The sequence below is a fragment of the Heterodontus francisci genome, chromosome 36, assembly GCF_036365525.1.
Source record: "Heterodontus francisci isolate sHetFra1 chromosome 36, sHetFra1.hap1, whole genome shotgun sequence".
Taxonomy (NCBI): Eukaryota; Metazoa; Chordata; class Chondrichthyes; order Heterodontiformes; family Heterodontidae; genus Heterodontus; species Heterodontus francisci.
Window position 1 is genome coordinate 22,325,720 of NC_090406.1, and position 25,849 is coordinate 22,351,568.

A 25,849-nucleotide genomic window follows, 5' to 3' on the forward strand; every position below is an offset into this window, starting at 1 on the left:
TTGGCTTTTAGTCCCATTAATTTCTCCAGTACTTTTTCTTCACTAATATTAATTACTTAAAGTTCCTCACTTTCATTAAACTCTTGGTTCCTCATCTTTCTGATATATCCATTGTGTCTTCTACTATGAAGATAGACACAAAATATTTGCTATTTCCTTATTCTCCATTATAGTTTCTCTCATCTCTGCCTCTAAGGGACCCACAGTTACTTTCACTAATCTCTTCCTTTTTACACCTCTAACAAACTGTTTTTATATTTATTGCTGGTTTACTCTCATATTCTTAAAGGAGAAGAGAGGTGGAGAGACTTGGGGGGTGGGGGTGGGGGTAGAATTCCAGAGCTTCGAGTCTGGACAGCTGAAGGTATGGCTGCTTATGGCGGGGCAGTGCAGACCAGGGATGTGCAAGACAGCAGAATAGGAGAGTAGAGATCTCACATGGTTGCAGGGCTCTGAGTTATTTGATTTACATGTGGCTAACCAAGTACAGTGACTGTTTGGGATTAATGCTGATTAGAGCTTTCATAAACAAATGTTGTACAGGTGATGATGTGGGTAACCTGAATGAGTACATTGTGCGCAATTGCCCGCTATTGATGCAATAGATCCATCTGTGTAGAGCACAACAGGCAGTTTCATATCTCTTATCATTATAATGTAAACCCACTGTCAGAGCTGCTCTAGGGATGACTTTACTTCCTCAATTTTAAAACCAAACAAAGACCATTTAACGTTTGAGGGGCAGCAGCTGCTTTATGCTTGGTATTCTTAATATGCAAATATACATCAAATTGTTTAAATTCCTTGAGTCTACCCTGCCAGTGATGGAGAACGGGTTCAACGGATGGCAGTACTATGACTTGTCATGCACCTGTCATGGAAGAAAGCCGAAATAATGTCACTGACAGCTGCATACGGAAGAATGTGGGCCACTGTTTGTCATAGAACCAAATGAATGACAGTGACAGTTGGCTAAAAATTGTGAAACAGTTTATTGGTACTAGAGTTGGTACATAGAAATAAACTGATCTTCAGTCACCAGCTTTTACACAGAGTAACCTATGAAATAGCCCGTGCAGTAACTTTATAAAGTACCAAACAAAATGTTAACATTTCAGGTCAATGACCTTTCAAGATTTTCACCATCCACAGTGTTTTGCTTTTTTGCACAGTATTTCTTTTAGGGTAGGTTGCTAAAGTCTGATTCCTAGAATAAGGTGTGGCATACGTTTAACTATTTCTGATTGCGATCTTTCTGATCATTAGTAAATGAATAAGGGTATGGATTAGAGTACAGATAGACAGGAATTTGGTCTACTTCATTGCATCTATAAAAACATTTGTAGCTCAGTAAAGTTCTCCACGTGCTCTGTGGAACAAAATTGGAACTACATTCATTACACTTTTCGCACTTTGCATTTGACAGAAAGTTAACACATATAAAAGAATCAGTAATAGATACATTGATCTAACTAGTTCTGGTGTGTATTTCATAAGATCATAAGATCATAAGAACTAGGAGCAGGAGTAGGCCATCCGGCCCCTCAAGCCTGCTCCGCCATTCAATAAGATCATGGCTGATCTTTTCGTGAACTCAGATCCACTTACCCGCTCTCTCACCGTATCCCTTAATTCCTTTATTGTTCAAAAAGATATCTACCTTAGCTTTAAAAACGTTTACTGAAGAAGCGTCAACTACTTCACTGGGCAAGGAATTCCATTGATTAACAACCCTCTGGGTGAAGAAGTTCCTTCTTAATTCAGTCCTAAATCTGCTCCCTCTAAACTTGAGGCTATGCCCTCTTGTCCTAGCTTCACCTGCCAGTGGAAACATCCTCTCTACTTGTATCTTATCTATTCCCTTCATAATTTTATATGTTTCTATAAGGTCCCCCCTCATTCTTCTGAATTCCAATGAATATAATCCCAATCTACTCAGTCTCTCCTCATAAGCCAACCCCCTCAACTCCGAAATCAACCTAGTGAAACTCCTCTGCACCCTCTCCAGTGCCAGTACATCCTTTCTCAAGTAAGGAGACCAAAACTGCACACAGTACTCCAGGTGCGGCCTCACCAGTACCTTATACAGCTGCAACATAACCTCTCTGCTTTTAAACTCAATCCCTTTAGCAATGAAGGACAAAATTCCATTTGCCTTCCTAATTACTTGCTGTACCTGCAGACCAACCTTCTGCGATTCATGCACAAGGACACCCAGGTCCCTCTGCATAGCAGCATGCTGTAACTTTTTACCATTCAAGTAATAATCCTTTTTACTGTTACTCCTACCAAAATGAATGACTTCACATTTATTAACATTGTATTCCATCGGCTCACTCACTCAATGTATCTATGTTCCTCTGCAAAGTTTCACAGTCATCTGCACACTTTGCTCTGCCACTCATCTTAGTATCATCTGAAAACTTTGACACCCTACACGTGGTCCCCAACTCCAAATCATCTATATAAATTGTAAATAATTACGGTCCCAACACCGATCCCTGAGGCACACCACTAGTGACTGATTGCCAACCAGAATAGCACTCATTTATCCCCACCCTCTGCTTCCTGTTAGTCAACCAATCCTCTATCCATGCTAATACTTTACCCCTAACGCCATGCATCCTTATCTTATGCAGCAGCCTCTTGTGCGGCACCTTGTCGAAGGCCTTTTGGAAATCTAGGTACACCACATCCACTGGGTCCCCATTGTCCACCATGCTCATAATGTCATCATAGAATTCCAAAAGATTTGTCAAGCATGACCTGCCCTTCATGAACCCATGCTGCGTCTGCCCAACGGGACAATTTCTATCGAGATGCCCTGCTATTTCTTCCTTGATAATAGACTCAAGCATCTTCCCCACTACAGAGGTTAAGCTAACCGGTCTATAATTCCCCATCTTTTGTCTACCTCCCTTTTTAAACAGTGGCGTCACATCTGCTGTTTTCCAATCTGCTGGGACTACCCCAGAGTCCAGCGAATTTTGGAAAATTACCACCAGTGCACCTGCTATTTCTCCCGCCATCTCTTTTAGTACCCTGGGATGCATTCCATCAGGGCCAGGAGACTTATCAATCCTTAGCTCCATTAGCTTGCCCAACACTACCTCTTCCGTAATAATGATTGTTTCCAGGTCCTCACCTACGTTCGTCTCTTTGTCAATTACTGGCATGTTATTAATGTCCTCCACTGTGAAGACCGATACAAAATACCTGTTCAATGCCTCGGCCATTTCATCATATCCCATAACTAAATTCCCCTTCTCATCCTCTAAAGGACCAACGTTTACTTTAGCCACTCTTTTTCGTTTTATATATTTATAGAAACTTTTGCTATCTGTCTTTATATTCTGTGCTAGTTTTTTCTCATGTTCTATCTTACTTTTCTTTATAGCTGTTTTTGTGGCTTTCTGTTGACCTTTAAAGTTTTCCCAATCTTCTAGTTTCATGCTGTTTTTGGCCACTTTGTATGCCTTCTCTTTCAATTTGATAGCCTCCCTTATTTCCTTAGACACCCATGGAAGATTACCCCTTTTCTTCCAGTCCTTCCTTTTCACTGGAATATACTTTTGCTGAGCACTTTGAAAAATTGCTTTGAAAGTCCTCCACTGCTCGTCAACTGTCCCACCATAAAATCTTTGTTTCCAGTCTACTTTAGCCAAGTCCTCCCTCATTCTATTGTAGTCCCCCTTGTTCAAGTGCAGGACCCTGGTATTGGATTTTATCTTCACACTCTCCATCTGTATTCTAAATTCAACCATACTGTCATCACTCCTTCCAAGAGGATCCCTAACTATGAGGTCATTAATTATTCCTGTCTCATTACACAGGACTAGATCTAGGATAGCTTGCTCCCTCGTCGGTTCCATTACATACTGTTGAAGAAAACTATCACGGATACACTCAACAAACTCCTCCTCAAGGCTACCTTGACTGAGCTGGTTCGACCAATCTACATGTAGATTAAAATCCCCCATGATAATTGCCATACCATTTTTACAGGCATTAGTTATTTCTTTGTTTATTGCCCGCCCCAATGTGATGTTATTATTTGGTGGTCTATAGACTACGCCTATCAATGACTTTTTCTTCTTAGAGTTTCTAATTTCCACCCAAATGGATTCAACCTCATTCTCCATTTTGAACTTATAGAATAGAATCACAGAAAGTTTAAAGCACAGAAAGAGGCCACTTGGCCGTTTGTGTCTGTGCCGGCTGAAACACGATCCACCTATTCTAATCCCACCTTCCAGCACTTGGTCCGTAGCCCTGCAGATTACAGCACTTGAGGTACCTATCCAGACTCCTTTTGAATGAATTGAGGGTTTCTGCCTCAACCACCCTTTCAGGCAGTGAGTTCCAGACACCCACCACCCTCTGGGTGAAAAGGCTTTTCCTCATCTCCCCTCTAATTTTTCTACCAATCAATTTGAATCCAAGCCCCCTCGTCACTGACCTCTCTGTTAAGGTGAATAGACCCTTCACCTCCACTCTATCCAGGCCTCTCAAAATTTTGTACATTTCAATCAGATCTCCCCTCAGCCTTCTCTGTTCCAAAGAGAACAACCCCAGCCTATCCAATCTTTCCTCATAGCTGCATTTTTCCAGTCCTTATATAACAAAACTACCTATACTTGAAGTAGTTCTGTAAAATGCAGTGGGACCCCCTCCAATCATATTGCAGGAAAGATTCCAGGGAATTGGTTCTATCACCAACAAAACAACCTCACATGCTACTTGAAAGTTTTGATTGTGACTTTCATTTCTAGACACAGATCTTACTCCATATCTGGGCAAGTTCGGATCAGGATAGCAAGCAGACGGCAGCACAGTGGCGCAGTGGTTAGCACCGCAGCCTCACAGCTCCAGGGACCTGGGTTCAATTCTGGGTACTGCCTGTGTGGAGTTTGCAAGTTCTCCCTGTGTCTGCGTGGGTTTCCTCCGGGTGCTCCGTTTTCCTCCCACATGCCAAAGACTTGCAGGTTGATAGGTAAATTGTCCATTAGCAATTGTCCCTAGTATAGGTAGGTGGTAGGGAAATATAGGGACAGGTGGGGATGTGATAGGAATATGGAATTAGTGTAGGATTAGTATAAATGGGTGGTTGATGGTCGGCACAGACTCGGTGGGCCGAAGGGCCTGTTTCAGTGCTGTATCTCTAAACAAACTAAACAGACAACAATAGCTTTGTTCCTTTCTAGTTTTTTCTTTTCCTCTCTGACCACTCTTTCTGGAAACATTTTTTTAAGGCTTTTCTATTCTTTCCAGTGTTATTTTTTACATGGACTTTACAGCATAGAAACAGATAATTCATCCATCACCCACACCTCTTCATCCAACCCCATCAGAATATCCTTCTAAACGACAAAAAGTGCGCAACGCATCTAACACCAACATTCTTACTTAACTACCTAGCAGGCAAACTTTAAAAAAAAATCTATTTTGCTTTATATTGTCTCATTAGTCTGTGATTGCTGACAATACAAAAATAGGTGGAGGGTATGTTGTGATGAGGACACAAGGAATCTGCAAGGGGATAGGTTGAGTGAGTGGGCAAAAACTTGGCAGATGGATTTTAACATAGGAAAGTGTGAGGTCATGCACTTTGGTAGGAAGAATCAAAAGGCAGACTATTATTTAAATGGAGGCTCCAAAAAAGTGCAGCACAGAGGGATCTGGGTGTTCTTGTGCATGAAACACAAAAAGTTAGCATGCAGGTGCAGCAAGTAATTAAGAAGGCAAATGGAGTTTTGGCCTGTATTTTTAGGGGATTGGAGTTTAAAAATAGGGAAGTCTTGTTACAACTGTACAGGTTCAGGTCTGTGTAACCTTTCATCACACAGACTTGAAATATTAATGATGAAATATTTCATCTTAGTTTGTTCAGTTTGCTTACCCACTGTTTTTTTCATGTTTGTGCTTGTGGCTGTTCAATTTTGAGTCCATTAACACCCTATCTGTACGAATGCTTTGTCTTTCAACACACCATTAACATATTATTTGCTCCACGACCTTCTGGTCAGCTATTCTGTGACCTTGTCCTATCTACACCTTCTCCTTTGTTATCTCTTGCCCCATCCCCGCTTTACTTGCTTATAACCTTTCACATTTCGAATATTTGCCAGTTCTGAAGAAGGGTCACTGATTTGAAACGTTAACTCTGCTTCTCTCGCCACAGATGCTGCCAGACCTGCTGAGTATTTCCAGCATTTCTTGTTTTTATTCCTGAAATATTAACTATGCTTTCTCTCCACAGATGCTGTCTGACCTGCTGAATATTTCCAGCATTTTCTGTTTTTGTTTCAGATTTCCAGCAGTATTTTGTTTTTGTGTGATGTTTTCCTGGTGCTTGGACCAACTTTTATCCCTCAATCAATATTACTAAAGCCATTTTTATCTCATTTTTTGTGGGACTTTGCAGTGTGCTAATTGGCTGCTGCATTTTCCTACACTCCACAACAACGATTATACTCAAAAGTAATTTTATGGCTGTGAAGCGTTTTGGGATGTCCTGAGTTTTGGAAGGTGCGATATAAATGCAAGGTATTGTTTCTTTCTTATATATCCTATTAAAAAAAAACTTTTACCTTTAAAGCAAATTCATTCCGTGGCTCCAAAGTGTACTGGGCTCTGTAGTAAATGGCATCTCTGGAGTTACAACTGGCCTTGTCACATGGGAGCGTGAGATCTGGCCAGTCCTTCTCACAAAACGTTATTGTGGCTTTCTTGTCTTCCATGAAGAATGTGTTGTATTTTGCACAAATGCACTTCAGCGACATCACACATCGATTGGCGAGCGATTTGAAAATGTCTAGCTGATTTTCAAAGTTAAACCAATTCCGTAGGTCCAGATCTGAAATTGAAAAATTCAATTTCCCTATATCTACCTGAGAATTGCTGACATAATAGTAACTGGCAGCTCCATCCAGACTCCGAGATTTTATCATTCCTGCCCTTCTACTATGCAAAGAACCTGGAAGATTGAATTTTTCATCAGCATTCATTGGACTGCAGGGGGTGCTGATACTTTTCTTAGCAAAATCTGCAGATTTCCCTTCATAGATACCATATAGTGGGTTAGTTATTTGAAAGCCAGGAGAGCACGGAAGACTTCTTGTTGAACACTGACTTCCACCAGGAGCTGAGTTTGTCCTGCTGAGTGTCTTCTTTGGGAGAGGGGGTGGCTGCGAGTTGTCAGGGGACCTTTCGTCAGACGACTTTCCTTGGGAGGCCATTAACTTTTCATTCACACTCTGGAGAATCTTTGTAGGTGTCGTATTGGAGCGGACTTCTGCTACAAAGCAAAAAAAAAACTGTTATTTTATAAGAACAAATCTCCTTCATTTATACTTTACAGAGATGTATATCCCTGATTTTAATGATTATTGTCCAGTACATTCAATATAGTTAATCTTTTGGTTTAAGGATGCATTTGCCTGGGACGACAATTACAGAGCTTTGTAGTCAAGTATACTATTAGTGGAATAAAAATGAGGAGTCATTTTTACATACGCAATGGGCCCTATTCCTGGTGGCTGTGAAGTTTATGCCAGTGCAATTGTGCTCCATGCAGATATGAAGCAAGGAGTTATTAATTTGCCCTACACCATTATAGCTTAGAAACTTGCACTGTGCTGACTTTGGATCTGACAGAATCTGAAATGTTACAGCAGCCAATAGACTTGGTTGAGGAATGTTAATGCAGCAGTCACTGTTTTAGGTAGCATCTACACAATGCAAGTAAAACTAGTCAGGAGGTGATCTAGCTAATATGTTATGGTACAAATTATTTTTTCAAATAAGTTTCCTTCAAATGGTGCTATATACTATTCAAAGTTTAAAATTTACTAGTGTAGTTCATGTTTTCCTAATCTAGCAAACTACTACAGACATTCCGAAGAAGGGTCACTGACCCGAAACGTTAACTCTGCTTCTCTTTTCACAGATGCTGCCAGACCTGCTGAGTGATTCCAGCATTTCTTGTTTTTACTACAGACATTACCCCTTGTTTAGTACCTAAGTTTTACAGTGTCCTATTTTAAAGAGTAATCTGGACAGTGCCTTTTCATTTAATAATTTTACAATTTTGTTACAATATCAAAGAAAGTTAGCAGATGGATTAGTTACTGGTAAATTGTCAGTCACCAGTTTATCTGGTCATTCTACCTCCAGATTCCCTGCTACGTATCATTCAGTAATTAGGTGCTAAAATTATAAACAGAACAATTGATTCCACTGACTCTTCCACAAAGAGTCAAATGTGTCTTCCTTTCCTAAGCTAATTAAAGTCATAGGTTAGTGGCTATACTTTAAAAATATACGTCAATAAATGTACGGACACGCTGAATTTCAATTCAATCAAACATTGAAAAAACACAGCATGAGGACAGAAACAACATTAAGAAACACTGGGGTTGATTTTGAGTTTTGAGTATTCATCCTGGTGCTGAAGAAGCGGCAGCTATTTTGAGGCCCTGGCCTCATTGACACCAGATCGGCAAGCTGTGGGGCACCATGTGGGTGTCTGACTGCAGTTCTCTGGATTAAGGCAGGCCCAGGCAATATTGGGCTGTCCTGATCAGCAGGAAGCTAAGTATAGGGGTGAAAGTGCGGGGGAGGAATCACTGAGGAGGGGAACACAGGGCGGCAGCAGCCCAGATTATTTTTTGTGGAGCCTACAGGAACATTCCTGGCTCCACAAAAAAAAATCAAACTGGGCCTCTTCTCTAATGCCGATAGAACTGATCAGTTCTCTCTCAAAATGGCAATTGGGTCCTATGCATGTCATAGGACTCCAATTTGCATATTAAGAGGGGCTTTTTGTGTGATTGCCTTTAAGGGTTGTGTCCCTTGAAGATTATAGTATGCTAATGAGCTACATGCCAGGATGCAATCATGTGACTACTTGCCAGATTCACTCTGCGACTGTAACACCTAGAGGCAAGTCATATAAATTGTTAGCTCTGCACTGTGTATGCTTGTTAGTTGTTAATAAACCTGTTTGAGATCTTCAACAACCTGGACTCCACGCATCTCATTTATGTTGCATCAGCCAACATAAAAAGCTTCTCATTACATGGTGGCAGCTGTAGTGAGAAGACAGAATACAAGCTTGAAGATCACAGGAAAACAGCTTTAAAAACTACCTACAGCTAAATGAGAGAAAGTTAAAAGAAACACTGGCCCAAACAATGCAAAGAAAAAAAAACTCACCTCCAGCTGTAGAAGATAGTGCTCTGAATGACAGGCTGAAAATCAATCACTGTGAGCCGGTGAGTCAGTGTGCCATTGATACAGGAACCCCAGTAAAAAAAAAGTTTTGAGGTGCATGCAAAGTTGATTTTTTAAAAAGGCTCAGTAAAAGAAAATAACGGGGAAAACCCTATCCCTATCTCAGGCTGATTGATCAACTGTTTCAAAGGCTCCACCAGGCTGATCAGGTCCGCGCTATTACAGGAGACGCCCAACAGCATAAGGTGCGGGAATCCTCCATTCATACAGCTCGCAGATAGAGCTATAAAAACAAACCATTAAATTACTCAAATGCTGAAAAAGATTTCACTCACTCAGCCAGAGTTTAAGAAAACTCAAAACTGCTCAAGCCTGAAGAATTACCTATTGATCTGCTGTATAAACAAGCCCTAAAAGAAACACTTAAAGTGTCTATTGCACAGCTGTGAAAACAAACAGACTAAAGGTTGGAAGCTAGATAAACAGACAAGTGCTGTGAAACACTTGCTTCTGTCAATCAAGGCAGATAGTCTAGAGAACAGACAGTTTTTATTAAAGAGGAAACAGTGCAGAGTCATAAAGCAAGTTCTAAGCAAAAGAACAGCTGGAAGATGGATACCAAATTTCCCAGCATGAACTGGAAGGCCATTGATATCCTACCTGAGTTCCAAATGTTCAAACAAAGAATGCAGTTATGCTTCACAGACCAAGTAATTACAGAACAAGGAAAGCAAGCTGTAAAAATAATGAAAGCAATTGGAAATGAGAGATTACACAGAATCAAACCTCAGGCATATTTGAAGAGGATCAGAAAGATCCTGCAAAGACATGGAAAGTGTTGGAAGTTCAGCTCTGATTGAGAGTGAATTTTCAAATTCACCGCCTGGAATTGATGTCCTACAGGCAACAGCCACAGGAATCAATATACCAGTTCATCAGTACATACTGAAGTAAGGGCAATGAATGTGATTTCCCAGAAGCTGAGCTGTCAGACCAAATAATGGAGCTGGTGATTGAAGCATTTCAGAAAGACCTCTCAGGGAAAAAGAAAGGTCACAACATTGATGCACTACTGGAAGAGGACAGGAAATATGAAGCCATTGTAGCTGGACAACAGCACCGCAAGCACTAGGTGCAGCAATAGTATCAGCACCATACCTAGGTCGAAAAGAGCAAGCAAACTGTGTGGTAAGTGCGGTCTGTCCCACTCACGGTGAAATTGCCCTGCATTTTGAGATCTGTGCAAGGCGTGCGGTGCAAAAGGACACTGGACCTGCCTATGGAGGAATTCTGGCTCCAAAGATGCAACCAAAAGTCACAGTCAGATGCAAATGAACAGACAGCAGGGCAACAGCAGCAAGGAAAGTGCAGGGACCTGTATAAACGTAAGCCGATACACGAAGTCACCAACGAAGCAGGCCTGAGTCAAGACTCAGAGAGAAGTTGTTCTCAGATAGAACACGAACAGACATTCCACATCATGCACCTGACACATCACCTTGATGAAGTCCAACAACTGGAAGCTTTCACCACTATTAACTTCACGTTCCCAAAGAAAACTGGTAAGCATACACTCAAGGTCAAGATTGACCCCGAGGCTAGTGCAAATATCCTACCAGTCTGAATCTTCAAAGATATGTACCAGAGTCATTGGAAGTCGATGATACAACCGACAAATGCCAAGTTATCAGCATATAATGGGTCACCCATCCCTTGCAGTGGCACATTAACAATGCAATGCAGATATTACAAGTCGACATGGAATCCCCAAACATTCGACCTAGTAGACACGAGCAGACCAGCAGTGGTAGGGCTAATAATGTGTAAGGATCTCAGCATCATAACTATCCACGAGAACATTGCCAAGGGGAAATCTCCAAGGATGCTCACAGACTCTGGCCAGCAGTGTGGAAACCCAGCAACAGCACAAATATGCCACATCTTCACTTCTGCTATCTAGAGAACCGCCAGTTCCACAATGAGCCAGAATGGACAGGTACCTCCATGAGACCAAGTACAAATGTGCACAGCACACGCTCTACCCATTTCTACCAGGCAGTGAGTGACCTAACCAGTGGTCCTTAAAAAGCCTGCTAGAGGCGGCTCATAAAACAGCACAGGAAACATCATTTAAAAAGAAATGGGCCAAATAGGAACAGGGCTGCTCCATGGGGGTGCCAAAAAAAGTGCTGGTCCTTTTGAGGCCCCTCCAAGGATTGCCTCTCCCCCACAGATGGAAAAATCCTGCCCATGGAATAAGTTACTAGGTAAGGCCATTGAAGAATTCATTGTAAATAGGTTTAATAAGTAATTAGACACATTTCTAGTGAAGGACAGGATTTATCAATATGGTGAGAAGGTGGGAAGTTGGGGTTGTTATCAAAAAGGAATAGGCTTTTTAGGTCACCCTGTTCCTCAAAAATTCTTGTGTTCTTACATAAAATGTGCATGTACCACAAACCATAATGTCAAACTGCATTTTGGCAACAGGATTCAAAAATAATGACTTCCTTGACTGTTTAACCTATTACTTCCTGTAGCCAATAGAGGGGTGAAATTGTTCTTTGGTGGTTGTGCAAAACAGACATAACAAATTAGCAGCCCATTTTATACCCAGCCCTATTTGTTTTTCCATTGACCTCAATGGGCAATGCACCCATGGTTTACTTATATGCATGGACGGCATGTATGATTCCCCATTAATAGGATATACTCTGAAAACCTCCCTTCTTTAGGCCTAACTAGCCTTCACTGAGAAAGTGAAAGCAAACATTTTTCTTATTATTAATATGCGGATATGTATGTTTAACTTATGCACTTGAATACAATTTATATAATTTGTTCAACAATCATACAAATTGAATTAGCTCACAACAGCCTACCTATTTCCTCCTGTTTCTAGCTTTTCCACTAATAAAGTGATCTCATTCCCTAATAATAACTTAATGGACCATGCATGGCTGCCTGCCAACAATGTGTGTCTGTGACAGAGCACAATGTAGTGATATGAGCCTATCGGTAATGTCATTTGGGAAGACTATGTGAGGCTAAAAGATTCTCATTTAAAAATATGAGCCTAAAGTTTCAGCAGACATTTTAAGAGAGTGGAACTGTGTTGGAGCAGGACTTTTCCCCGCTCCTGTATCCTGCGATTGGCCCTAAATTGTGGGGATTGGGTCATTGATGAATTCTGAGCCGATGCGCATATGTGCAATGAAGGTGACACTCCATCACAAAGGTGGCACCATGCTGCTCTGGAAAGGGGTGCCTGAGGTCTGAAAAGGACCAAAAAGGAGGTAAGAAAATATTTATAAGAGCTTTGGCCCTGCCATCCATCGTCACTTCATTAGGAACCGATATCCCAGAAATGGTCCTAAATCTGGCTTCTGACAGAGGTGGACCTATAAAACTCCCTCTCACCTGCAAATCACAATGTCTAGTGCAAGGTGCAAGAGCAGAAGCCTAGTGGGTCTGGTTTCTATCCATGTTGCGATTCCTTTCTGTTTGGTTTGTGTTGCAGTTCTGCCCTTAAACCCAGTGGAAATTCTACCCTATAATCCACACAGGGGGCACATTTGAAGAAAAAACATAAGATTTGCCAGCGGATAGAAGGGTGCCCAGGGCTGGGCATTCGGAGTGCTGTTTTGTAATTTTCCCTTCATTCTTTGGGGTCGGTGCATCAATATAACACGAGGGAGAATTGGCCCTTTCCAACGAGCCATCTCTGGTGGAGATCTGACACAGGACTCTGGCGGAATACGCATCTGACTGCAGGGACGAAGAACCCCATTCTAGTGAATGAGGAACCAGACACCGCAGCAAGGCAGTATTTCTACCCACAGATGCGAACCCGAATTCCCGTGGATTTTGGTTGTGCAACCCAATAGTTTCAGAAATCTTCCAACCAGCTTCCTGGCGTCGGACAGGAATGGTGAATCCTTCAACTAGCCTATCTGACCAAGTCCAGCCATTCCCTGTGCAAACTTGGGAGTCCCTAAGTCTTGGCTTTACCTGCTCTTAAGATCCCTGGGTTTTTGGTAAATGGGGTGTATCCCAATGGACTAAATGTGCAACCCATATTGGGCAAACAAAGCTTTATTTTGAGAATTTTTCAGGAGATTGGTTGCTAGCCTCTTAAACACAGTGATGGCTTTCTGCTGGTGTCAGACACCCATGTGGCCAAAACAAAGCATCTACAAAACCATTACATTTTAGGCTCATTTCCTTAAATGAGTACTTTCTGATCACATTTAAGCATTTGTTCATACAATGACAGTTGGAACTTTGCTAGAAAATGTACATTTTGCATTTTCTTTTACGAGCTATGTTTCAAAATATACTTGTGAGTGATAGTAACTTAAATTCTTTGAAACAGATTATATCTCTGTAAACTGGTAATGCCACAGGATGGAAAACAAAATAGTGCAGTGCAGTATTATCTGATCAAAGAAAGCTGACTGATTTTGTCTTAAAAATTCAAAACAATTAAAAAATATTTTTTATTGAAAACTGCCCATTTAAAGTACAAAGAATTATAATGTGAATATCAACATTCAATTGCAATAATGTCTTGTCATTAATAATGTAACTATTTCAGTAAAACATTGAGTAAAATTGAATGAGAGTTTTCTCTACTGACATGGATTTTATGAGTTCTTGACATTCTTTCCCTTTATAGATTCGATGTAACAAGTCTGTATCCGAACTGCTTTCTGAATTTTTGCACTCATCAAGGCAATAGGTGTTAAGGCCAAGGACTAGAACACTGCAATTCAGGGACCCAGTGATAGTATCAAGCAGTGTTATGCCAATGTAGCACAGCCAGCTACAGAGTAAAGCTCTGCCGACTACAGCAGTCTTAGCCGAAAGTTCAGAAGAACTCTTAGGACTATATCAGACTGACATTTACATTTCCCATGAGTGATCTTCCTGAATGAATTTGCTGTAATTTTGTGCCATAGGTCCACATCTGCTAGGAACTAGGTTGAGATTGCCCAAACTCATCTTACATAAAATACTTGTGCCAAGCAGAGACAATAGACTTTTATTTGGATTTTAATTCTAAAGCAAGGTGAAAGGAAAGTGTCCAATTACAAACAAACGAATTAGGAGCAGGAGTCGGCCACTCGGCCTCTCGAGCCTGCTCCGCCATTCAACAAGATCATGGCTGATCTGATTGTAACCTCAACTCCACATTGCCGCCTATCTCCGATAACCCTTTGCTTATCAAGAATCTATCTACCTCTACCTTAAAAATATTCAAAGACTCTGCTTGCACTGCCTTATGAGGAAGAGAGTTCCAAAAACTCACGACCCTCTGAGAGAAAAAATTTCTCCTCATCTCTGTCCTAAATGGGTGACCACTTATTTTTAAACAGTGACCCCTAGTTCTAAATTCCCCCACAAGAGGAAACATCCTTTCCACATCCACACTGTCAAGATCCCTCAGGATCTTATATGTTTCAATCAAGTCACCTCTTACACTTCTAAACTCCAGCGGATACAAGCTTAGCCTGTCCAATCTTTCCTTATAAGACAACCCGCCCATTCTAGGTATTAGTCTAGTAAACCTTCTATGAACTGCTTCCAACGCGTTTACATCCTTTCTTAAATAAGGAGACCAAAACCGTACACAATATTCCAGATGTAGTCTCCCCAATGCCCTTTATAACTGAAACATAGCCTTCCTACTTTTGTATTCAATTCCCCTCGCAATAAACGATAACATTGTATTACCTTTCCTAATTACTTGCTGTACCTGCATACTAACCTTTTGCGAATCATGCACTAGGACACTGCTACGGCCAGGTGAGGAGGTGGTCTCAGGCTCCCCTCTCTCCCTTCCTCTTATTTGACTGCAACAGGGTTTATTTCTTTTAAACAGTGGATGTGCTTACCAGTGTTTTACTTTTTTCCTTTACTGTGATTGTGAAAGAACCAACCGGACAGTTTTTCTTGAGTTTAGACAAGAAAGAGGTAAGTTTATTACACTTAACACTCTAACCCCGATTTCAAAAATACTAAAAAAACATACGCTACAGATCCACTCATACATTCACACGAGAATCATACACACACAATTAGATTACAGAGAGAAAAATAGATTTTGTGGTTGGATTAAAGTCCAGAATAAATGTAACTTAAATACACAGTCTGTGAAGTGGATGATCCGGTAGTCCAGTAGGTCATCCGGTAGTTGAAGCTGTATTCTTGAAGTCCTTGCTGGTCAAAGTGCACTTTGTGGTTGGCCTGCTTTGCTCAGGGCTTTTTTTGAAGGCAGAATTGTAGTTAGCTTTCTTCCCCTGGTCTCTGGCTGTAGCAGTGTGTTGACTTGGGGGTGGGGAGGTGGTGTTTACTGTCGCAGACGGTTTTCAAACTTGATGCTTTCTGGGGAGAGAGAAAGACAGAGAGAAAGGGAAGCATGCAGCTTTTTGCTGCTGCACACTCTGAGTTACTGCTTGTCTTCTGGGAGTGTAACAAAACTTCTGCTTTTTCAGAGATGGACAGACGGTCACATGGTTCGCTCAATGTCCTTTGTTTTTAATGAGATACAAGGTTCAGAATTGGCTCCACAGGTTCCAGGATGCCAATATTTACACTCGGAGGGGTTTGCTCTTTCAAAGTCAATGTGTCAGGATGGCCTTAACTGTTGTGCTAATGAAGCAATCCTAGGTAATTCAATTACTTAGAGCAAGCCATTGTTCTGTGTCTAGGGGTCCTCAGACTTCTGTCTGCAGATGGGCCTTTGAATGTGCAAAGGTGTTTCGGATGCAAATTGCGGTGGCCATCTTGGCTGCCAGTTGTTTTTTAAAAGTTACTGAAGGATTTTTTTTCCATTAAAAGGCTAATGTAAATTTTCAGCTGATGAATTAATATTTCTCATTTGGCATATGGGGTTTTCTTGACAACACCCAGATCCCTCTGCATCTCAGAGCTCTGCAATCTCTTACCATTTAGATAATATGCTTATTTTTTATTCTTCCTGCCAAAATGGACAATTTCACATTTTCCCACATTATACTCCATTTGCCAGATCTTTTCCCACTCACTTAACCTATCTATATCCCTTTGTAATAGAAACAGAAAGTGCTGGAAATACTCAGCAGGTCGGGCAGCATCTGTGGGGAGAGAGGCAGAATTAAAGTTTCAGATCTCTGACCTTTCATCAGGTCACAGACCTGAAACATTAACTCTGCTTCTCGCCCCACAGATGCTGCCCGACCTGCTCAGTTCTTCCAGCACTTTCTGTTTTTATTTCAGATTTCCAGCATCTGCAGTATTTTGCTTTTATATCCCTTTGTAGTCTCCTCATGTCCTCTTCACAAGTTACTTTCCTACCTATCTTTGTGTCACCAGCAAATTTAGCAAGCATACCTTCGGTCCCTTCATCCAAGTCATTTATGTAAATTGTAAAAAGTTGAGGCCCTAGCACAGATCCCTGTGGCACACCACTCGTTACATCTTGCCAACCAGAAAATGACCCATTTATGTCTACTCTCTGTTTTTTATTAGCTAGCCAATCTTCTATCCATGCCAAAATGTTACCCCCTACACCATGAGCTTTTATTTTCCACAAGAACCTTTGATGTGGCACCTTATCACATGCCTACTGGAAATCTAAGTACAATACATCCACTGGTTCCCCTTTATCCACAGCACATGTTACTTCTTCAAAGAACGCCAATGAATTGTTTAAACAAAACCATGTTGACTCTGCCTGATTACCTTGAATTTTTCTATGTGCCATGCCATAATATCTTTAATAATAGCTTCTAACATTTTCCCTAAGACAGATGTTAAGCTAACTGGCCTGTAGTTTCCTGCTTTCTGTCTCCCTCCCTTTATGAATAAAGGAGTTACATTCACTATTTTCCAATCTAAAGGAACCTTACCCGAATCTAGGGAATTTTGACAATTAAAACCAACGCATCAACTATCTCACTAGCCACATCTTTTAAGGCCCTAGGATGAAGTCCATCAGGACCTGGGCCCTTGTCAGCCCGCAGCTCCAACAATTTGTTCAGTACCACTGATTGTAATTTTCTTGTGTTCTTCCCTCCCTTCCATTTCCTGATTTCAGGGATGTTACTTGGATACTCTATAGTGAGGACCAATGCAAAATACCTGTTCAATTCATCTTCCATCTCTTTATTTTTCATTAATTCCCCAAACTCACTTTCTATAGGACCAACGCTCACTTTGTTAACTATTTTCATTTTTAAATATCTATAGAACATCTTACTATCTGTTTTATATTTCTACCTAGCTTTCTCTCGTACTCTAAATTTCCTACCTTATTAATCTTTTAGTCATTCTTTGCTGTTTTTTATATTCTGTCCAATCTTCTGACCTGCCACCCATCTTTACACAATTATATGCTTTTTCTTTATGTTTGATACTACCTTTAACTTTTTTAGTTAATCATGGATGGTGGGTCCTACCTTGGAATTTTTTTTCTCATTGGAATATATCTATTCTGTGTATTCTGAAATATACCCTTCAATGTCTACCACTGCATCTCTATTGACCTCTCCCTTAACCTAATTTGCCAGTTCACTTTTGCTAGCTCTGCTTTCATGCCCTCATAATTTCCCTTATTTAAGTTTGAAATACGAGTCTTAGGCCCACGCTGCTTGACCTCAAACTAAATGTAAAATTCAATCATATTATGATTGCTGCTGCATAGGAGCACCTTCACTATGAGGTCATGAATTAATCCTATCTTGTTGCACAATACCAGGTCTAGTATAGCCTGCTCTCTGGTTGGTTCCAGAATGTGCTGTTCTAAGAAACTATCCTGAAAACATTATATGAACTCTTTATCTAGGCTACCTTTGTCCATCTGATTTTTCCAGTCTATAGGTAGATTAAAATCGCCCATGATTATCGTCGTATGTTTCTGATCAGCTCCCATTATTTCTTCCTTTATACCCTGTCCTACCATGTGGTTACTGTTATGCGGCCTGTACACTACTCTCACAAGTAACCTCTTGCCTTTCATTGCTCCATCTAGAATTTGTCAGAATAAATTAATCATTTAAAGGATTTTGATGCAGTGATAGTTTGCAAGAGAGAGAATGGTACTGTCACCAGCTGTGATATTCCAATTCAGGATCTCTATATCCTGAAATGGAGATATCACAGTTGGTGACAGTCACTCAGGAACGTCGGTGTGCTTAGAGAATAAGGTAATTGTGCAGGTATGTGAAAGTAGCTGCTTATTCTAGCTATGATATTGAGCATCTTACATTAGCGCACATTTCCTCTCTAAAAAAGCTTAATTCCTGTTGCCACTTTTATATTTGCTTTTGTGATGTAGTTGATACTTGCAAAGCCTAGTTACCTTAATGCACTTCAAGTCTGGCCTTTTGTGCACCCCACATTTCCTTCACCCCGCCATTGGTGTCTTCAGATGTCTAACCTTCAAACTCTTCCGTCTCTTCACTTGTCTCTTCTCTTTATAACCTACCTCTTTGAGCAAGCTTTATTTTTACTGGCATCAAGACAGATTTTTCCTGAATAAAATTTATTGCTTTTCATCCTTCTATGTTTGTTTAAGTTGCATTTGATCTGACAATTTCTGTTTTCTTACATTCTATTTGTCTTTATTTTTTTCAGCCCTTTTAGCATTTTGTTGCTTCTACTGCCTTTTTTATGTTTATTTCATTCTGTACTCTTAGTCATTGCATCTGTCCATGGTATTGCACAAAGCAGAAAAGGTGAAGAAACTGCTTGCAATTTAAGCAATAGATTCCTGTACATATTGCCATCTGTTACATGGTGTAATTGCATAGCATCAACCCCGTGTTCACAGAAGATTTTTTTTTTCACTCTGTCTCAGACGTTTATGGCTGCTTTCAACCGTTAGTATGCAATTTGCTTTAGCCATGCTGAATGATTTTATGTTGCATCTTCTCCTTTAGAGGGAAGTAATTGTTTAATTCAGAAGTTCCTCTAAATTCATCTTACGGAGAAGCTTGGAGAAAAGGAGAGTGATTCCTGTTTTAAAATTGCATAAAAATATGGGTTGATGAGGCAATGCTGATCTCCATTTCTGTTGCCCACAGCCAGGACTATTATAACACGGTACTTGTGACGATGTGGTGAGCACTACACATGGGTTATACAGCTTCCTACTCTCCTCCCAGATACTAAATTATGGATCTCATTTTATCCATCCTGTGAGGATGAAAGGTCAGGTGAACTCTGCCAGGATTTGAACCTGGAGTCTACCAGCCTCCAGGCTAGGGCTGCGTTTAATCAACTGAGCTACCTGGCTCTGTCTAATAACAGTAGGAAAACCAGAATGCGGCCACTGAGCCAAGGTGAACGCAAATTATAAGATTTTCGATATAAAAATACATTTCAAAAAGTGACAATGTAAAAAAGGAAAGAAATTGCATTTATGTAGTTACTTTCATGACTTCATGTTGCCTCAAAGCACTTTGCATCCAATTAACCCAATTTTTTTCACTCAGAGTTATTGGGTTCTGAAATGCTGTGCCTGAAAAGGTGATGGAAGATGATTCCATAAATAATTTTAAAATGGATTTGGACAGGTACTTGAGGATGGGGAACTTACAGGGTTACGGACAAAAGTGGGGATATGAGACTGAGCGCAATTGCTCTTTCAAAGAGACAACACAGGTATGACAGGCCGAATGGCCTCCTTCTGTGCTGCAGATTTCTGTGACTCAATGATTCTATAAATTAAGTACTTTTGAAGTGCAGTCAGTGTTGTAATGTAGTAAACACAGCAGGCAATTTGCGCATAGCAAGCTTCCACAAACAGCATTGGGAAAAATGTCCAGATAATCTCTTATAGTGATGTTGGACGTTAGTTTAGTTTAGTTTAGAGATACAGCACTGAAACAGGCCCTTCGGCCCACCGAGTCTGTGCTGACCATCAACCACCCATTTATACTAATCCTACACTAACTCCATATTCCTACCTACCTATCCCCACCCGTCCCTATATTTCCCTACCACCTACCTATACTCGGGGCAATTGCTAATGGCCAATTTACCTATCAACCTGCAAGTCTTTGGCATGTGGGAGGAAACCGGAGCACCCAGAGGAAACCCACGCAAACACAGGGAGAACTTGCAAACTCCACACAGGCAGTACCCAGAATTGAACCCGGGTCACTGGAGCTGACCACTGCACCGCCCTAAAAGGACATTAGTGACCAGATGAGTTTTTACAACAATCGACAATGGTTTCATGGCCATCATTAGACTAGCTTTTTAATTCCAGATTTATTAATTGAATTCAAATTCCACCTTCTGCTGTGGTGGGATTCGAACCCATATCCCCTGAGCAATATTCTGGGTTACTAGTCCAATGACAGTACCGCTACAACACCGCCTTACGTTGGACAAACACTGGCCACGACACAAGGGAGAGCTCATCTGCTCTCCTTTGAATAGCACCATGGAATCTTTTACATCCATCTGAGAGGGAAGACAGGACCTCGGTTTAATGTGTCATTTGAATGATGGCACCTTTGGCAGTGCAGCACTCCCTCAGTATTATTTTGGAGTGTCAGCCTAGAACTTCTCTGCAGGGAACTTGAACCCACAACCTTCTGGTTATAAAATAATTTCCACACAAATCTCGGTAGCTATCTTTTAGCTGCACCCAAAGCTTTGCTAAGAAGGGAAATCCTCAGAAGGGCAATATAATCATGACAAAAATGATGTAAATTACGGGGAAGTAGATCATTGTGTCCTGTTTACATGATATCATTATAATAAAAAGGACACCATTTTGTTTACTTGTCCTCCCTTACCCTAGCAGGAAAAAAACATTAGCAAGCACATTTTCATGTGATTGGTAGCTTTACTTAAGAAATAGAAATGATAGCATGAACTTTGTAGTAGAACCATAAGAGCACCGGAATTATATGAATGGTTGACTTATAAGGCTTAGGAATCAGATTATGCCCTAATTGGGGCATGATCCCAGTGTAGGGGGTGTTGTACACTCCTAATGAGCCCAATGGTAGGACTATGGCAAATTGGTCTGGCAGCCTCATTAACATAGCACTGATGAGCTGCGGGCATCAGTCATGGCCCCTGAGGCATTTCGTGGAGGGGAAGTGAATCTGCCATGTGCAGTGAAGCTGGGAGGGATGGGGGCAATTGGAAGGGTGGGGGAAGGTGAGTGGTCACCAGCAGTAGCCCACAATTTTAATGTGGAATCAGGAGTGCACTTCTGCTCTGCTTGGTGCCACATTCATGTAAGTAAAGAAGTTGAAACTTACTTTTTAGCTGGCAGCCTCCAGTGGTCCCGCAAGGACTGCCGGTTTGGCTGCTATGCAACTGAAAATACTGAGTGCAGCGTGCACATGCAGTCTAACCGATATGGCGTGTGGCGCAATTCCAGTGCAGAATATGTGCCTGCACATTGCGCTCCATTATTGGGTCCTGCAGTGCCTATTTTCACCTCCAGGCCAAGATTTATGTAAATTAATTGCCTGGTGTGATTTATTTCAAAGGAATTCCATTTCTCTATCTTTCCTTGACAGCCACTTGTCTGAAGGAGGAAGATTTTCTCAACCCAAAAGGTTTACTGATTTAGAACCCGCACACGGATTAAATAGCCACTTGCCAAAGTAACAGGTTATTGATTCATAAAGTTGGTTTGACTCCTACCAGGGCACCCGAGTTAATATAGATTAAAATGGAGTTATAATTATTGTTCATTAGGAATATGCAACAAATCGTTTGAAGGAACAGCCAGTGTTAGGTCGCAGTGAAAGAGGAAGTGTTTGAGAAACACTATTATATTCATTCAGGCATACCTCAAGCATTGCATCATTATCACCAATCTGAAGAAACCTATGGCCAGAATTTTACCAGGCCTTTGGGTACAGGTTGGGCGGCAAGAAGGCTGGAAAAATGGCACAGAAAGACGTCGGGGGGGGGGGGGGGGGGGATGGGGGTGGAGGTGGTGGTGGTGGGTGCCCAACGTCTTCCTGCCGCTTTGCCATTTTGCCAGTAGCAGGGAAGGTGGCAGTTTGGCTATCTGTCTGGAGGTCAATTGAGCCATTTAAGTGACCAATTAAGGGCCAGTTCCTGTCCACAGGCATTTTGCCCACGTCGGGGGCAGGTGGGGGGGGAGGCTGCCACCCCGAGGGTAGACCGTCCAGTGAAACCTGACAGCCTCCCAGTGTACTCCGGTGAGGAGGCCTCCTTTTGGGTATTCCATGGCTCATGGAGGGGCCTACCAGAAGCAATAGCTGCCCCCGTGGCAATGGCACTGCCTGCCCACCCAACCCTCGATCGCTGGGGCTTGCCTGTCTGGCCCCGACATCTCCCAACCCCACTTACCCCTCTTTGAAGGTGTCTCGGCTCTTGAGGTGCCCTCTCCTTGCAGTTTCAGCCTCAGCAATGGTCACCACTAGTGGTGGCGTTGCTGCGTTGCTGACCCTCTTATTGGGCCGGCAGCTCTTGGGGAGGGCCGCCATCCTTAACTGGTAATGGCTACTTAGTTGTCCAGTTCTGGGAATGTGCCTCCTGGGTCCTGCCACCAGCCTCAGCAGGACCTCAGCAGTGGAAAAATGCAGCCCTATGTTTCTGCATAGTTTACTTCATATAGTGCCGGGGTCATTGAAAGAGCAGGATCCCTGCATAGGTTCCCAATTTCATATAGTACAGTATACAACATAGGAGAACTGCCTTACTGGGTGGACAGTCAGTTATTTATTTTCTGTTAATTAAGCTGTTCAAATTAGTTATTTCTGATTAGTTGCACACCATTTGATTGTTTACGCAATTAGGAGCTGGTATCGAAAAATTAATAGTGAAATATTGTTTATTTCAGTGTGTTAGCGGCTAACCTGTACTCTTATCTCAAAGGTTAAAAAGACTGTAGTTAAGGTAGGAAACAATTAAAGAACTGAAGTTTATTAAATGAAAATCACATAGCAGCCTTTTCTCACCTTTATCCTTTCCTCATTAACACCTTACACAGCCCTGTATTGCTGCTAAAAGGTTTCTATTTTTGATTCAAGCAAAACTTACCCAGATTGACATAGGTCCTGCTGTCTGAGTCTGTGCTACTGATGGATTCTTCTGACTTGAATATTTTAGAGTCGTGTGAAGTTGAGATCTGCTGTTGTGAGCAGGCACTGCTCGAGTCCACATCAGAGATGCTTCCACTCATCCTGGCTGCAAACCTTTCCCTGAGTGACAAAAAAGGGCAGTGGTGTTTTTTTTCTCTCGTTAAAACTGACCAGACTTTCTTGAATCAGGAAGTTCTGATGCAAGCTACCTTGCGCGACGCAACAGACTTGTGCCGATGAATCGTTAATGACATGAGTGGCCACCAGAGTAGTGTTGTGGCTCCTGGTATAGTGCAAAAACAAACCAGTCGTACAAAATGAACAATTGAAGTATTTCTTCTAATAATCGACTTTGGTTTGTTGTACCTAAACATATATAAATCGGTACATAAATATACAGCTCAAATAAATCTTCTTGTGCAGCGGATATGCAATTTTTGACTGTTAAACCACCACACCACAAAAGTAACTGAGCTCCCAGTTTCAACCTAATGACAGTAGAGACTTTTTGAGGTGCTGAGAGGTTTCTACATTTACAAGCATTCACTTTGGGAGCTTATTTCACTCACTCGGCTTGCAGGTTCACACTTCACGAGGATTATCTATTCTGGACCTTAGAAGGCTGCATTTGCATATTACTAAGAAGAATATACTTTTTGCATTTATGTTCTTCAAAACGGGGAACAGCAACCTGGAGAATATATGGAATGTAGTTGCACTTTACTATCAATGAAAATGTGTAACACTTACAGATTAGGTACAGTCATGCCAGACAGGAAGCAAGCTTCCTCTGGTAATAAAACAACGATAGGCCTCAACCTTGATTTGTATCTCCACAAATTTCTATTTCCTATGGTGACTTACATCAATTTAACACTGCACTTTTAATATTCAAGATTTCTCATGGTATTGGATATTGTGTTGGTGCAAAATCTTTGGTGCTGTGCACTGAGGGCATTTTCACGACCAAGATAGGGGATTAATGAATTGGTGACAGGCCCAGAGTCCATTGTCTACCAGCCAAAATTTGCTCTTTTTTCTTTCAATATCCATTTGGATTGGAATCAAGAGTGGAGCTTTTAAAAGGAAATGGGCCATGGAGCTTTTAAATGGAAGCAGGCTCTAATTTTCTTTTGCAATGGTGGCAGTACCATGTTTTAATGGACATTTCTGGATTTTTAAAAATTATATTTTGGAGGAAACATGCTTTTTAAATGCTTCAAATGCAGCATTGCACTTTTGATATAAATGTACCCATTAGAAGCATCCCTTTGAATTCTGATGCCGCCCCTGAGCTGCGGTGTTTAATGATTGCCCTGCCACTTAGTGATCCGTCCTGGCTGACACCAATGGGAGAAGGATAGCCTTTTTCAAAGAAAAATGCTGTGATGTCAGACTTTTGGTCGCTGCCCATCCACTATATGTTGGGGCTACCAAAACTTCCATTCCTAGCCACACCACTGCTAATAAACTGGTATAAAATCTGCCCCAAGTGCACCTTGTCCTTGTCGAGAGACCTACTTCAGCTTGTGCCTATAATGACTTCTTGCATAGAGCTATTCATGAGAAGATCATTCATCTGCATTGCAATCAGGGGAAGGATCAACCAAGACCAGAGCCAAGTGCAGCACATAGTTATTATAAAGGGCAAAATTTTATAAGACCCATGGAAGCAGGGTCTGGAGGTGGGACTGGGATGGAAATCCAAAAGGTTGCCTTCAGGTCAGCAGGCCAACGCATTCCTGCCTCTGCCAGATCTTGCTGGAGGTGGGTAAACAACGGAAGTTGCTATCTGCCCAACTGTGGTAGGTAGCCTATTAATGGCAATTAACTGGCCAAGGGGCCAGATTGGAAAGGCTGCCAGGATCTTACCAGTGGCGGTCGCACCCCACGCTGCAGGAGAAGCCTGGCAGGTCACTGAAGGTGGCCTTTCGTGACAGGCCAGGGGGCCAGCGATGCCTCCTTTATTTCCCCCCGCCCCCACGCTAGAGCTGCTTCTGTTACAGGGCCGCAGCTGCAGTCACAGGCCATCCTGTGGAGTTGTTCCCCTCCCCAATGATGGCTTAACAGCTATGGCCACAAATAATGTTATTAATTTCATAAATCTTCTGATGGCATCGTCACCTTGAGGTGCCCTCATGTTCTTCTGCCTGCCATAGCAGCGCCCACTGATCAGCAGGCTGGCAGCTTTTAGTCTCAGTAGTGCCACTGGGAACAATGGCCACTGTTGGGACTGCAGCCCAGGTTCGAGAAGAAGAGGAAGGATGGCCCCGGGAAAAGGTAAGTTTTTGGGGCCTCACTGGGGGTGATTGGCCAGGCCTCGGCGATGCAAGGGTGGCTGAATGGGGGCACGGTGGGGTGCGTGTTGAAGGTAGCATTTAGATATGATTAATATATTATACCTTTCAGAATTGAAGATTGAAAATGGTCAATTTTCAGGACTCACTGAAATTCCCCTTTAAGAAGAGCTAACTATTTCAAGGTCCCTATTAGAATAGAATTTCTGTTGCCAGGGAATTGGAAGATAAACACACACATTGAAATAT

At 41.8% G+C, this 25,849-nt stretch overlaps 1 protein-coding gene across 3 annotated transcripts in view; it reads right to left on the reverse strand.

Moving 5' to 3' along the window:
• Positions 1-25,849, reverse strand: part of peak3 (PEAK family member 3) — an 83,016-nt gene that overhangs the window by 8,300 nt on the left and 48,867 nt on the right. For 2 of the 3 annotated variants that reach the window (XM_068016344.1, XM_068016342.1), the window contains 2 exons: positions 23,263-23,423; positions 6,591-7,297 (listed from right to left, as the gene is read on the reverse strand). In XM_068016344.1, coding sequence (XP_067872445.1) covers positions 6,591-7,297; positions 23,263-23,423 — 868 coding nt within the window. The remainder of the gene's footprint in view (positions 1-6,590; positions 7,298-23,262; positions 23,424-25,849) is intronic. The other variant, XM_068016343.1, reaches the window with a different exon arrangement.